General features: G+C 35.2%; 1 protein-coding gene across 1 annotated transcript in view; it reads right to left on the bottom strand.

Moving 5' to 3' along the window:
• Positions 1 to 10,007: 10,007 nt before the first annotated feature.
• The window catches only part of LOC134542717 (uncharacterized), an 80,853-nt gene continuing 75,453 nt past the window's right edge, over positions 10,008 to 15,407 (bottom strand). The window contains exons 11-13 of the mRNA XM_063387191.1: positions 14,695 to 14,836; positions 14,082 to 14,246; positions 10,008 to 10,283 (exon numbers count right to left, since the gene is read on the bottom strand). Of these exons, the coding sequence (XP_063243261.1) occupies positions 10,140 to 10,283; positions 14,082 to 14,246; positions 14,695 to 14,836 (451 nt within the window). The 3' untranslated portion in view covers positions 10,008 to 10,139. The remainder of the gene's footprint in view (positions 10,284 to 14,081; positions 14,247 to 14,694; positions 14,837 to 15,407) is intronic.

Below are 15,407 nucleotides of genomic sequence, written 5' to 3'. Positions count from 1 at the left end.
TGAGTTGGCGTTCCTCGTAACAAGCGTCTAGGTCTCGTTACGTATTTTCGCTCTTCGGAGATGCTCGTAAGCGCTCGGATCTCGTCGGGATTCGTGGAGAGGAAATATGGTACTTTTATAATTTTTTTAGTGGTCTAGTACATTTACTCTCAGATCTAGTACTTTTTCCTTTAATATAATAATATTACAGTAACCCAATTTGTTTCAGTAAAAATGCCCAAGAAGGATTTGAAATAGTGAAATCCATTTTGACAGCACTACAAAACCCATTAGTTAAGGCATATTTTTGTTCCTGGATTTTATTCTGCCGACAGTAATTAATTTAAATTTAAATTATCAAGGTCCTGAATATCGTCTTCATGTTCTGATTTTATCAGTAGAAGAAAAAATGAAAATAATAATGAAATATTACATAAAACCTCAGTATGTTTTAAATAATCCAACTTATAAAATAAAGCCAGCTGACAACGGCCAGTTTTTAGAAATAAGCAAATGTTTATATAGAAGCGAGAGTGGAATCCCTTTTGATGGGATTAGACAAGAACATAGTTCCACCAAGTGATGCAACACAATTGAAAGTTAAATGTTTGGCCTTCTTTGTTGAATTTTGCTTCCAAGTTTTAAAACGAATAAATTTTAACGACTCAATTCTAAAAAGTTTAGCAATGCTGAGTCCAGAAAAAAGAAAATCAGACGACAATCACAGTATAATGCCACTTGCCAAAAATTTTCCTAATGTTATTGAAGAAAAAAATTACGAAAACTTGGATAGGGAATGGCGTTTATTGAAGACTCGAAGCACTGAAGAAAGACGACGAAATTATGGATTTTTGGAATACAGTTTTTGACGTGACAGTGTCTAATAAATCGATGAACGCCAGCTGCACGCACGAAAAAGTGTCCCGTTACGCACATTGTTACGTTACTCTGTGTCTTGTTACGCTCATTGTTCCGTTACGCTGTGTCCCGTTACGCTCATTGTACGCTTGCGCCGCATCTATCTCTCTTCCACTCGATTGGCCTATGCGTCCGAGGAGAAGAAAGACAGCGGCAGCACACAACTTACATCTACACGTGAACTGTTTCGTCGACTGTTTATAAAGTGAAGTGAAAAGTTAATGTAGTTTTCATTGCTTATTACAACAACATTTTCGGCAATAAAGGTTAATTATTCTTGCATTTTAAAAATCTGATTACTAGTATAATTTCAATTATTTATTCTTCTATTATTAAAATAAAAATGATTCATTTTTATTCATAAAAGTATGCAATCATTTCATCAATGTTTTGTTATGACGTTGTCACGTTAAACTATCGTCCGTAAACCAACTTTACAGACAACCAATTTTTGGAATGAAAAATGTGGTAGGAGACCAAATGTTTCCTTCTTTAACAGTGTTCATTAAATTCATGCTATGCCTGCCTCATTCATACGCAGCAACTGAAAGAATATTTTAAACAGTAACTTTGAACAAAAATAAAGTATTAATCAAAACAAACACCGCCGGTAAATTGACTTATTTTGCTAAAAGAAAAATTGAAGAACACATCAGCTGCAGATTTTACTGTTTCAGAAGAACTGATTAAGTTAGCAAGCTCTGCTAGAAAAAAAATGAATGAATATTTCCTGTGGTTTATTTTGGTAGTGGGAAATCGGAAAATGTGTAAATATAATATTTAGTAAATGCAAGTTTAATGCATAACTATTTCAAAAACAAAACTATTTTTTTTTCAAATTTTAAACATTAAATTTAATCACATGTAATATGTCAAGTGCAGGATTAAAACATGGGGCATGATGTAACAGCAACTCCAATTGCATGCTGGTGATAAAATGGTAAGTTAAAAAATTATTTTTTTTTTTTTTTTAATCTTTGAATGTGTTATTTTACTGTTTATTTTCAATTCATTAATTGTTAGAGCGTTGCAATGACATAATAACTCCCTAAATTGGTAAAACAACAAATTATAATTTAGTACTTTTTTTTTTCAAATCTAGTACTTTTTCTCGCTTAAGTTGGTACGAAATATTTTTCCCTTGTGAACATCCTGCTTCCCCCTGCTTTTCGACTCAGTCACTGAACTGACGCGCGGTCTCCCATCTGCTGAGCGACTCTCAGAGCTCACCACGTAATATTCTGGTGAAATATCAACCTCCTAGGCTCCATGCACTGGCCTGCCCCAGTTGCGTTGGCATGACAGACTCGACACGAAGAACGCGATGAGACAGCATGTATTCAGGGCCGGGTTAAGCCATGCCTATTGCCTAGGCCCCTAGGTAATGAAAGGTTCAGGGCCCCTCTCCCCTTAGATAGGTAGGACTCTTAGGTGGGTAGCATCTTAATATTTCGGTACGAATTAATGTACATAATTTATTAAAACAAAATATTATAGTTAATAAAATTTAATTTAATTTATGCAATACTTGTAAATGATGATCAAATTAAAATTATAGCAATTATTTATTTCTCGATTAACAGTAAAACATAATCATCAATCATCCAACAGTCAGAAAACCGCATTGAAAACTAATGAAATATAATCATATTTTTAAAACATTAAAATTTCTCAGATTTTTTATGTGAATTCTTTCAATATATCTTAACAATTATTTTATCCAATCTATCATATTCATTGACCATAATTAAAAGTACATTCAAATGTTTTTAAGCCGTTGATGATCGAAGACAGTTTTTTTAGTTTAAACCTTGAAAAACTTCGTTCGCCAGATGCTTTTGTGATCATCAGGTTTCAGTATGTATACAATGCTCTTTCTTGAGCCATATTACAAAATAAAAATTGTTTTTATCATTTCTCTGCATTCATTACTTTTTTTTCTCTTCGGTAGTCGTTGTCTAGTTGTGAGATGAAGTACTTTAAGTGTATAATTTCGACTTTAAACTCAGGATGAATATATGTACTTAGGATAATGTTCCCTAAACTTTTCACAGGTCTCTTTAATTTAATCTTCAAACATTGTCAAGAGCTCTACCAAAAATCCAAATAGGTAATTAAATTTCCTGTAAGCTTCTAGGCGCTGCAACTCTTCTGTAAACAACCTACCTAATACAGGCCAATATGTTTCAATTTTAAACTTTGTATTTCCTTTGAGCACAACGTCTTCTGAACTTCCATCATCATAATGCTTTGTCTTTTTTTTTTGCATACGTTGATTTTCAACACTGTATTGTACATGATGCAGCTCCAGGGCATCAGTTTTCTCATTTGCCTATATCTCGTAGTCATCAAATATGTCTCTCTGTGACATCAACACATCTAGAAGCAATTTTAAAAGACTGACTGCCTTTCGAAGTTTAATTGTTTCTTTTTGTATAGATTTATTGACAACATTGATCCGATCCAGTATGACAGCCCAGAAAACTGTCATTATGGCTATTTTTCCAAGTACTTCCATACATCTGGCCTCGTACACCACTTCCGAGCTTATTCTTATCGCCATCAACAAACTGTAAAGTTTTCTAAAAAAATTCTGCAACCTTTTGACAAAGCCTTAGTTGCATCGGCCCTTGCACACCACCTTGTATCGGATGCTCTTTTCAAAACCAATGCTGAGTCCTGCTTATATTCACCACCTTGTCCACATCCTTCGGGGTATTTGAGCATAATCTCCCAAAGATGAGTTGAAGTTTTACAGTACCTGTACGAGTCCAAAAGAGGTTATTGCTCCGACGCAGCTTTCCACAGCACTTACTCCAACTAAATTAAGTTAGTAGGCTGCAAACGGAACATAGTGTGCGAGATTATTAATTTTCTTAATATGCGCCTAAAATGCCCTCACTTCACAGTTTGACGTCGTAACATATATTAGCACTAAAGTCAGCTGATCTGTAAGATATTTGTCTGGTATAGAATCTACCGGAAGTTATTTTGTGATTTTTTTTTATTTTTATTTCTTATTAGTTTTTATTATTTTATATAACTTTGTTTGTGGTCCACTGATCTTAATTTAGGAAAACGTGCGTTAGTTTTTTCCACGTGTTCCTGATTATTAATCTCAATGTTTTGTTGGTTTTCTCAATGTACTCCTGAATATCCCTGCCAATATTTTGATGGTTTCTCCAAGTTCTGGTAATTCATGGCGATGCTTCTTTAGGTTTTCTCTGTGTGCTCCTGGTTATTTCTGGCGAGACTTTTGCTTATTTTCTCCGAGTGCGTTTGGTTATTTCTGAGAAATAAATCTCTGTATGAGAGACTTTTTACTTAATGAGTCATGCAATTATATTCAGAGTTTTGTCAAATATTACTAAATTCCTGTTACTAAATCAGCACTCATAATATATAAATCAGGTAGAATTTAAACCAAAACAACCATTACTTAGTCAAATAATATGCTTTGATACAGCTAAGAAGCACTATCATGCAAGACGAACTTCCTTCTCCTTGATGTCTAGCGAAGCCTTCCTTCTCTTGCAATCGTTAGTGAGCATCCCGCATCCCACAATAGAAAATCTAGGTCATGTTAGATAATGCGCAATTTCTGACAAAAATAGTACAAATGGAAATGGTTCTCTGAAGAAGAAAAAAAAACAGAAAAATCGCTATACCTAACTCTTTTAATATGACAAATATCGCATCCATTTCAAGAAAATATATTTAATTAGGGTAATACCAAAATATTTTGTCTAAATAATTTTTGGATAGCACCAACCTTAACTGCAAGTAGTGGAAGAAACAGGGATTGAAAAACAAACAATATTAGTAACTCCCTTAGCAAGCATGCTATAAAAAATTCATATCTTCTTTAGTAGGCATGGTATGAAATTAGCTCTAATTGTTCAATGCTGAATAAATTGAATCTAAAACATTTGAATCATTTCCGCTGCCCTGAATATTGGAGATCCTATAGTTACAGATGTTTTTAGAAGTTAACAGAATGTTCCAGAATAAAAACGTTCCTTCGAAATATATCTACGGCGTAAGAAAGATTTTTTAAATTATTTAAAACGGGACACATTTGACGATCAATATCCAATAATTTGGTAGAATGTTTTATGTTTATTTAAGTTTTGTTGATAAATTGATAGTTTATGCTTATCGACTCACTTATTTCTCAATTTTATCAATTAATTTTTTCAAGACTTTCACAATCGAAAACTGTTTTTGTTTTTTAAGTTAGGTTTATTTAATCTCTTGGTACTTTTGAGTATGCACGTTTCTACCAAAAAACTAAAGAAAGTTTTTGTGTCAGGTGGGTAGCCATTTGCTAGAAGTTCATACTTGAAGTGATTTGGTTCATCAGAAACTGATTTCTTTTCGGTACATATAACTTCAGCTCGGTTGATTAAATTGTGTATTATGCCGGTTTTTTTTTTTTTTTTTTGATGGTTGGAATTGAAATGCAGGTATTGGCCTGTATGAGTTGGTTTCCTGTACAATTTAGTGGTGATTTTGCAGTTTTCCCTTGAATCTAGGACATCTAGGAAATGAAGGCTCCCTTTGATTTCTATTTCATATGTGAACTGTATAGATGGCCTGAGAGGATCGAGGAACTGGGCCATGTTGCCAAAAAAAGAAAAGTATCGTCAACATAACGAAGCCGGATTTTAGGTGGAGTGTCTGGCGTGTTCAGTGCCTCTTGCTCGAAACTCTCCTTGAAAATCTTCACATTCTCCCTTCATGGACAACATTTTCATAGAGAGTTTCGTGCAAGAGGCACTGAAAATAAGATATACCCACATATGTATTATATTAATTACGCCAACTCCTTTTTTTGTGATACAGTACTCGTGTACCCGAACATAACTGTGAGCCCCTGCGCACGAAGTGCGCGGGCTGATTGGTTGCTGGGCGGTCGCGGAACCTCGGCAGTCCTCGGAACTCCTGCCCAGTGGTCGGAAGAGGAAAAGGCGCTTATAGAAGGCGGCCGTTTAGGTTTGTCTGGATGTTTCAACATGCTCATCAAGCTCGTCTGAAAGGCTGCACAAGCCCCTCCTCAGCTCGTTCAGCAGGACGACGCCGAGGACTGCCTCGCTGCTGGGACCACTCACGAGCTTCGCCGTCGACAGGCTGCCCGCTGTCGCCGTTCCGTCGAAGACGTCGAGAGAAAATGGATTTAGACTTTTGCTTGAAGTAAAGAAATAGACAGGTCGTGATTACGAGATGTAAGCTTATGGACATACGCCATTGCTAAAGCGCATGTATGTCTGTAGAAGAAAACTACAAAAACCCAAACGACAAAAAAAAACAAATTAAGCAAACAATTAATGTTGTCAACTGGATATAAACACCACATAATATTCAATAACAGTAATATGGTCAACAAACAAAGAAAAACAAAGAAAATGGACTGAAAGAACGGAAAAAAACCACAAATGACGACAGCACAAAAACATTGAACCCAAAACAATTAAGCACAACAGTTGAAACGAAACAAAAAACACAGCAAAACGAAAAGACGAAACAAACACAATAGTTTTCTAAAACAGAAACAAGCGACGTTTCGGGAACTGCTATCTGCTCCCGTCCTCAGTAGGGACGCACATGGTACGAAAACACAGGTGCGACCTACAGACATGTCTACAGACATACATGTGCAATAGCGTATGTCCATAAGCTTACATCAAGTCATGCACTCCCATTGCACAAATCTTTCAGAGATAATAGGTCGTGATTAGTTGGGGCAATGACTCGGTTATTTGTAGATAGTTGGAAGTAATGAATGACGAGTGGTAATTTCAACTCGTTTACCAAAGTTACCCGCACAGGCGACTTCGTGTTTAATGTCACGGGTGGCAGGCGGTGGTGGTGAGGTTCGCGAGGTTCAGACGACAAACCCGATCAGACTTCACAGGATTGAACATTGTTCCCAGTGGAGGTTCATACAAAAAAATAAATACTTCCGTCTGTACTCAGTCATATTGACGTTCAGATATTGAGTCATAGACAGCGAGTAGAATTAGCGGGGAAACAAGACACTTAGTAGTTTCAAGACATGATGGCATAGCGAATTTTGCGAAGATGGAAAGAGGAGGTGGTTCGACAAACGAGTGTGTCAACTTGAGTCACTGTTCACCAAGTTGCAGGGCCGGATTTAGAGGTCCGGAGGCCTCGGGGCAACAGAGGAGCGGAGGCTCCCTGGCCCCAAGTTATTTTCCAAATAAAATGAACAATTTTTTTCAGTCTAGTTTTCCAATAAACAATTTATTGTGAAATCAAGTACTAAATTCTCTTAGTATTTAAAAAATCATACATAAATATAATCGGAGACAAGAATTATATGAAATTAAATTTTAGTGTTAATGAATATTTCTGTTAATATATTTAACAATAATATAATCATGTATGTACAAAGTACTGTAGGTAAAGGTAAAACAGCGAAAAAAGAATATCAAAGGATTTGTGGGGGCCCTCCGTTTGTGGAGGCCCGGGGGCTTTCGCCCCGGTTGCCCTCCCCTAAATCCGGCCCTGCCAAGTTGCAGTAATTGCGAGTGGCGAACTGGTTCCATTACTTTTTTGAAGCGCTGGGAGTAGGCGAGTCCTTCGTCGCCGAGTGGAGTGCCAGTCGCTGACGACTCGCGGCAGAAGCCACCACCTGCCCCGGCCGAGGCGCCGAGCTGCGTGTGACGGCCCGGGAGAAGACTTCGGCAACCCGGGGGAGCAACTCGTTGGGACTTCGCTGCAGTATTCTGAGGCGAGTGCGATGGACACTGGAACCGCACTGGCAGGCGGTGTCTTGCGTTGACAACCTCGTAAAGACTTACCACGGGGTACGGCTAATTTTGGTCCAGCCTTCACTCATAAGACATTTAGTAATTTTTTAAAATAATTGTTTAAAAATAATCTTGAAATATTATTTGTAAAACCTGTATAATAGTAATTTAAATATTTTTATTTGTCGGACTTTGAGGTTGAAGATTAATTTAATGTCAACTATTTAATAGCCCTATGTCTTCTCTTTCTTATCATACCTGTAATATTTTTCTATATTTCAAAAAATTATTTTAGAGAATAAAACTTCAAGAAAATATAGTCTCATATGAAGCCATTAATGTTCAATCAGTTAACAATAGGGTTTTTTTGTTAAGTTTGTAGCAGTTAACACCCGTAAGATATAATAAAACATTTTAGCTTAGTTTTCTAAAAAAAATAGGCTACGCATTTATGCAGTTCCTTACTTGTTTTAACAAGGTGGTAGCTTGCATATTAAGTCCAGACAGTGGCATGGCGAACGCCATTGCGGGATATAGACACAGTCACCTTTAAGGCTCTTGCTTGTCTTGATATTCAGGCCCTTGCGAATTTCTGATTTTTCTAAAAATTGTATCTGATATATTTACAGAACTTGTGCTATATGATGGGGCAAACTTATACTTGAGCCTGGAAGTTTAAATGCAACAGTCGTTGTGATAATGTTTTATTGATTTTTGAAATGTACAATAAATTGTGTGCCATCTCTTATACAGTCACACTCGCTCTTGAGTTTAATTTTGTTGTCTTTCTCTCCTTCTCAGGGATTGAGTTTTATAGAGTTGACTACATTCATAACTCAGCCAAATTCAAACCTACATTCCAAACTGATAATGTAAAATATTAGAATATTTGTAAGACATTAATATCTTTATTCTGGAAGTACATTAAAGATAAGAAATTTTTTGCTCACCATATTTGTGGGTTCATTTAGGCTATATGCCTATACTAATTGAAAATAATCTCTCGAACTTATCACCACTTTACCCTTTTTCTCACAATTTTTGAACTAAAATAATCAATTTTAGGATCTTTATTTTTAACATAAATTATGTATAGGAAAAATTTCACCTTCAAAAAAAAAATTATTTTGTCTGCTTGTAGCATACCGCTAAAACTACTGGACAGATTTTGATAAAACATGTCTTGTAAAGTCTTAAGCTAAATTAATCACAAGGCTAAATATAATTACGAAATTTTATTTTTTATATGTTAAAAACCATGAAACAATTTTAATAAAACATATTTGCATATTTAAATAAGCAGAAGTAAAAATATTGACTGAGTAGCGCACAACATGTGAACGTGATATATTAATATTAAATATATGTTTCCTTACAGTTAAACGGGAAAAATTAATTGTCATACTTAATAGTTATTTTGCTTGATAAATTAACAGCTATTTTACAATACCACTTACGAAATTATATCTTTGATTGTTTTGTAACTAATGAAAAATTTGTATACATATTAAATTAATATCAAGTTCCAACTAGGAATCACAACTGCATCACCGGCCAACATCATTTTTTATAGCAGTACACCCGTTCTTCCAACGGAATATAATATAAATCTAACAACACTGTTACAAAAGCATTGTCTTTCATTCACTATGATGCAAAATATTATTTTTAATCAAGAAAATATATGTATTTAAATCTGTAAAATTTACAAGGCTGAGTAACCCACGATATAACTAATTATGCACGACTCTTACCTCGAACAAAATATTTCTTTTTACTAATAATAATCTAGCAGACTATAATTTTAACTGCAAAATAAATATGCTGCTGACAGAATACAATACAAAAGTTTTGTGGTGATTGTAAGAAAATCAACAGTCATTTTAAAGGAAATAAGTAGTAAACATTTATCACAAACTAAACCAAACGTATCTAGGAGGGTGTAGGAACGTAAAATAATACAAAACTTTCACTTAATAATGGCAAATTAAGGCAAATATTCGGAACATACTTGTCGTAATCATGCCATTAAGGTTTAAATAATGACGTAAATATAGTCATTTAAGAGATGATAAGAATTGGAAATAATAGTAAATGTATGAGATAGTAATAAATTAAAAACTCAATCTAATTTCGGACAAATTATTTCGAGGCGCACATGGACAAATATGCCCTCCTCGCCCCAAGGAGTGTCCGAGTACCAAATTCTAGGCAGATCCATCACTGCGCTATTCGTACGGTAGACATGCACACAAACCGACAAACGCTATCTCTCTCTTATTATTTTGGAAGACAATTAGTAAATTGAATTTAAGTCCAAAAAATTATATGACTAAATTGTCAGTGGTTTTTTTTATTTATACATAAATAACACAGGCCTGATACACTCTCTCTACCGAATATTGTTATGCATATAATATTCTTTCATTCAAATTTCTCCGCTGGTAATAATGAATAAACACATCCTCATTAGCTAAATTTGGCTTTGCCCATAAAGTTCTTGAAAGCCAAAAGGTCATCTTGGGCCACTTCTTGGTACTCAGGAATTGACTTCTTGCAGTTGTCAAACCATCTGGCAACATTATCGAACCTCTTCAAGTCAAATCCCAAAACCTTCAACAAAATACAACATGTATGGTTAAAGCTGTGAAATATTGTGATAATTTCTTTTTTTTAATGAATTTTCATGAAATCAACTATCTGCACATTTAACAATAAAGATAACAATTAGAAGAAAAAAAATTAACACTGTAAAGACTTTCTATTCCTTGTGTGAACCGCTATACAACTAATGTAGGTAATAAAAATATGTTCTTATACACGCTGGCTTTATGAAAAACAAGTTAAAAAACAATTTAAATTAAGATAATCAGTAGCACCAAATAGTGTTACAGATTTTACGATATAATTTTAATTTAAATTACAATATTTAATTGTTTAAATTACTTAATTTATTAATATCAAAACTTGGTCATTGCAGGGAAATAATATCACTCTAGAGGTTTTGCGTGAACAAATCATGAAAATAAAATGTTTATAATTTTTAACGTTAATAATATTCGTACAACAGTATTAGATTAAATAACCAATTTAACCCAAAGCGAATTAAAATGTATCAAATAAATAACTAACGAATAGACAATTTAATAAAAACCACACCAAAAAGTAAAACATACCATAACTAGGAATCCAGTGCCGATTCAAAGAACCAAATACCCACAGAAAGATGTCATAAATTATATAAAATAACAAAGACCGGCACACCTACATATAGCAAAATGAGGACCGCAAAACTTTTTAAATAAAATTAAATTTAGAACACAAATAACGATCTGAAAAATTGTTATAGAATATAAATAAATTACACAAACAAATGAAATTTAATATACACATCCTCATTAGTAGGCTACCACATTTCTAGTCCACACAAATATGACACCGCAAAAACCAAACAGACCTTTTAGGAGGGATGGGAAGTACAACAAAAGACTACCGCGATTGTATAGACTATTGCATACAGAGTAACGCCCGGAGGAGACCTACTTCAAGTCAGAAGTCAACTTTGAGGGGTGCTCTGCATGACGGCCTCAGGACGCTGGAAGGACGATATTTTTTTCATAATAGTAAAGAAAATGTTGTTTAGTTTAGTAATTTCATTTTTTGTATATATGTTTTGTAATGCATATTTAAGTTGGTGACTTGGACTTGAGCATAGTTTTTTTTGTATTTAATTTTTTTTTAAATATTTTTTTTTAATATTTAAATAAAATGGTCTTAATTTTATTTTATTAGTAATATCTTAAGTGTTTAAAGCAGACTTTCGCTGGTGTGCCTTTTGTAGCGACGTTCTGAAATAAGTTCCGCTGCTGACCGCTAGGGAGTGTAACGCGCCTGAACGTGTGGTGGCGTGAACTCGAGGCAGTCGCCGACTGTTACCGGCGGGAAACCATCTTTCACAGGCGAGAGAGCCAAACGCCCGAACGTGCATCTTCGGTTTTTTTTATCATTGTAAATAAATACGGCGGTGTTGATAAAAGGATACTAACGATCAATTAGTAGAGACCGGAAAATTCGCGGGTTCAATGACTTCCAGGATAGACTCTACAATCCTCTACACACTCGGGCAAATGCCAACTGTTCATTGGTTGTTTACTTGTGAGTCGTCTCGATTGGGTGGCCTGTGATTCGACACTTCTACGAGTGAGGGTCTCTAATTGGCCCTCATTACTCCAGATTAACAGTGAACCAATGGCAGAAGCAGCACTAAGGTATAATTATTTGAATTGTAACATGTCACGAATTGAATCCGCCAATTTTTCCGGTCTCTATCAATTAGGTTAGGTTAGCTACATTATAAATACTTTAAAACATCGTGGACGGTTGATTTGGTTAGGATAGCTACATTAAAGATACTGTGAAATCATGTAAACTTCGGGGAACTTCGGGTGTGGCTCTCTCGTCTGTGAAATGAAGGCTTCCCGTTACCGGCCTGGCGCGGGTCGCTGTGCCACGGGCCATTCTCACTTCTCTGTCGGACTCGTCGAGCCTGTTGTGTTGGCAAACGAAATCACCGATTGAAATGGAAAAGATATGTGCGGAGCTGGTGCTTGGTGCTGCCTCGTGGGGCTGCTAATGAAGAACCTGCGTTTGGAGAACCGAGTCCACTGGCTCGTTTGAGGGCCAACGCCCTTAACTCGTCATGTCGATACGCGAGTAACAAGTTACTGAAACAGATCCAGGGTGGACGAAGCCGAACCGCAAACCTTTCGTTACCAGGAGCCCCTTCGTGTCACAACTGTGAGTCGTTACTTTACCAAGAGATCGACGCCAAACCATGGAGCCCCTTGTATTGGATTTTGGGTTTAAGGTAATTATGCGTAATGGTTAGAGACCTGCAAAATTCGCGGATTCACTTCGTGATATGCTGCAATTCAAATAATTATACCTTAGCGCTGCTTCTACCACTGGTTCACTGTTAATCTGGAGGACTGAGGGACAATTAGAGACCCTCACTCATAGAAGTGTCGAATCACAGACACTCAGTCGAGACGACTCACAAGTCAGCAGCCAATGTACAGGTGGCATTTTCCCGAGTTTGCAGAGTGTAGAAGAGTCTATCCTGGAGGTCATTGAACCCGCGAATTTTGCAGGTCTCTAGTAATGGTAAATTACTTGTGAAATATGACTTAGCATCACCACTCAATTTTGTCGCGAACTAAGGAAGATTAAAGATGTGAAAATCAGACCTGGGTCACAAATTCTGGTGAATGTGAATAGTTTATAAACTTTATGAGGATTTTGATACTTATATCATAGTTTTTGTATACTTATTACTAGCAGTAAAAAGTTTATTCTAGTATTTGTATTGTCTTGTAAATATGGCCCTAGTAAGGGGTTATCTAAGTATGAAACACGCTTGAGTTATTATAAGGTTGTTGCGTGATTTTTTTTTTTTACTTTTCATTTTATACAAAAAAGATTTGTGATAAATATTCCTAGGAAAATTATGTTAGTACTGATTAATGAAATGCTATGCTATACTGCGTGCAATATGATGACAGGTGTGCGACACCTGAAATTTATTGTACAATCCTGTTCAGAATCCGAGGTTGTGATCCGTACTAAAATTTTGTAAATAGTAAGTTTTTGCAGTTAATTTTTTATAATTTCCAACATGGCCTCCATGTTAAAACTTTAGAAAATAATTCTCTGTTGTAAGCTTTAAGGGCATCTACTTTATGGAACACTTCTTTTCCTCTTCAAAAAATTAAACTTTTGCATATTTTCTTTTTTTTACAATTCAGAAGATTTCCAAATCGTACCGTCATGGTCCTGAGTGGCAAGGGGGTATAACTTAATATTTTTCTAAAATAAAAGTATTCCATTTCAATTTTAATTCTAAATATTCAATTTTTTTCTCACGAATTCATTTACTTTTGTACTTAAGGTTATTTTTCGGGTGTTAACAAACCCCGTAGTGAGTTAATTTTACTAGTATAAATGAATGATTTATTGAGTTGTAAAACTTTGTAGTAAAGTAATAATGTTAAATTTTTTCTGACACAGCAAAGAAATTGAAATATATTTAAGAGCAATTTTTTTAATAACTAATATTATATACACTTTGTGATTGGATGTCTTTCAAATTCCCGATCAATCCAAGGTTTTAATGGTAAACTAGAGGCTAGTTTTACACAACTAACATGCTTTAAAGAATAATAATGTATAAACAAAGATGGTTTACAAGTTTCTGAATTTCTATATTTCATGGTCGGAAAATCTCAAATATCACAGTCACAGAGATTTTAGAACCACGTAAATTGTGTGGCTTCTGTAAATCCAGGCTGTTGCAGTATTATTCTAGAACTCACAATGCACAATGCACAATGTGAAGAGATTGTTAAAACTTACAACAGGTGCAGCCACGGAGGATGTGAGCGAGATGTCTGCGATGGTCAAGCTGCTACCTGCCACCCACTTCTTGCCCTCCAGGATTTTGTCCAAGACTCCAAACGCTTCTTCAAGTTTCTCCAGATTTTTTTGATTAGGAGCAGCACCATCAAAAACTATGGGATACTGCAAGGGAAATATTTCGTCTTATTAGATATACATTTTTTCCGTGGTACCCAGACACATGTAGGGACCAAATATTAATATGTTTATTAAATTATTATAATACAGATAGCAACTACGATTTTAATATAAAAAGTATACAAAATTATAAAAAAACTGCTAAATTAAAATATATATAAATTTTTCTAAAATCCCAAAGAACAAGAAAAAACATACAGCGGAAAGTAAATAAAGCGAACAAAATTTTTGCATTAGCTTTACGTATTGACAACGACCTTTGACGTCAATTAATTTTCTTGCCCATGTAGCAAACCAGTTCTTAGTTAGTAAAATATGTATACGCTAGAATTATTTTATACATATGGCCAACGTTAGTTACAACCAACGTGTATTACAATGAATAAATTAACCAAAAGTCTACTTATGATATCTTTGGAAAGTATTTACTCACGCAGTAATCAGAAAACCTCTGGTAGAGAGTCCCAATGTCGAAGTAGAGTCTCTGGTTAACCAATGCCCTCTTCTTTGCGTCCTTCGGATACAAAGAGTCATTCTTCGCGTACTGGTCAACCAAGTAACCCATTATGGCCCGGCTGTTCAAACAAATAATTGTAAAAACGGTTGTGTTGCACATATTCAAATACATGGAATAAAATCAAACAAATCAAAGAGGAAGAAGACTATACTATCCTTACGTCCACACAATGATGGGTCTTCTGAGATGGATTTCTGTGTAAACATTGATCTCTAACAGTGAAATGCAGCTATACTCAGTGACGAAACAGCAACAGAATGGATGTGAAGTACTAACGGTCCATACAAGCAAGTAAGCTAGCAGAAAACTGTTTGATGGTTTTGTTTGTTTTGTGAATGGGGTCTTACTCTCTCGTAGTGGGTTCAACCCTATTTCCTGCTCTCTTCTTATTTATATTCCAAATTTCACTCGTGAAAATGGCTATGTAAATGTTTTTTTCATGGTAATTAAGTTTATTCGTAGTTAAAAGTAAAAAAAGAGAGATTTTAGTGTTTTTATTTCAGTTGGGTTACTCTGTCTAACGGTGATAGTTTTCCAGCTGTATGTACCTCCTAAATTGTCAACTTAGTCCAGAGGGAAATTTTAAAAAATTTGGGGAAAAGGTAGGGGACAGGGTGGACGTGGCAAGG

The sequence above is a fragment of the Bacillus rossius genome (assembly GCF_032445375.1).
Source record: "Bacillus rossius redtenbacheri isolate Brsri chromosome 9 unlocalized genomic scaffold, Brsri_v3 Brsri_v3_scf9_1, whole genome shotgun sequence".
Lineage (NCBI taxonomy): Eukaryota > Metazoa > Arthropoda > Insecta > Phasmatodea > Bacillidae > Bacillus > Bacillus rossius.
Note: the sequence above shows the minus strand (reverse complement) of the source record. Positions and strands in the feature narration are given on the sequence as shown.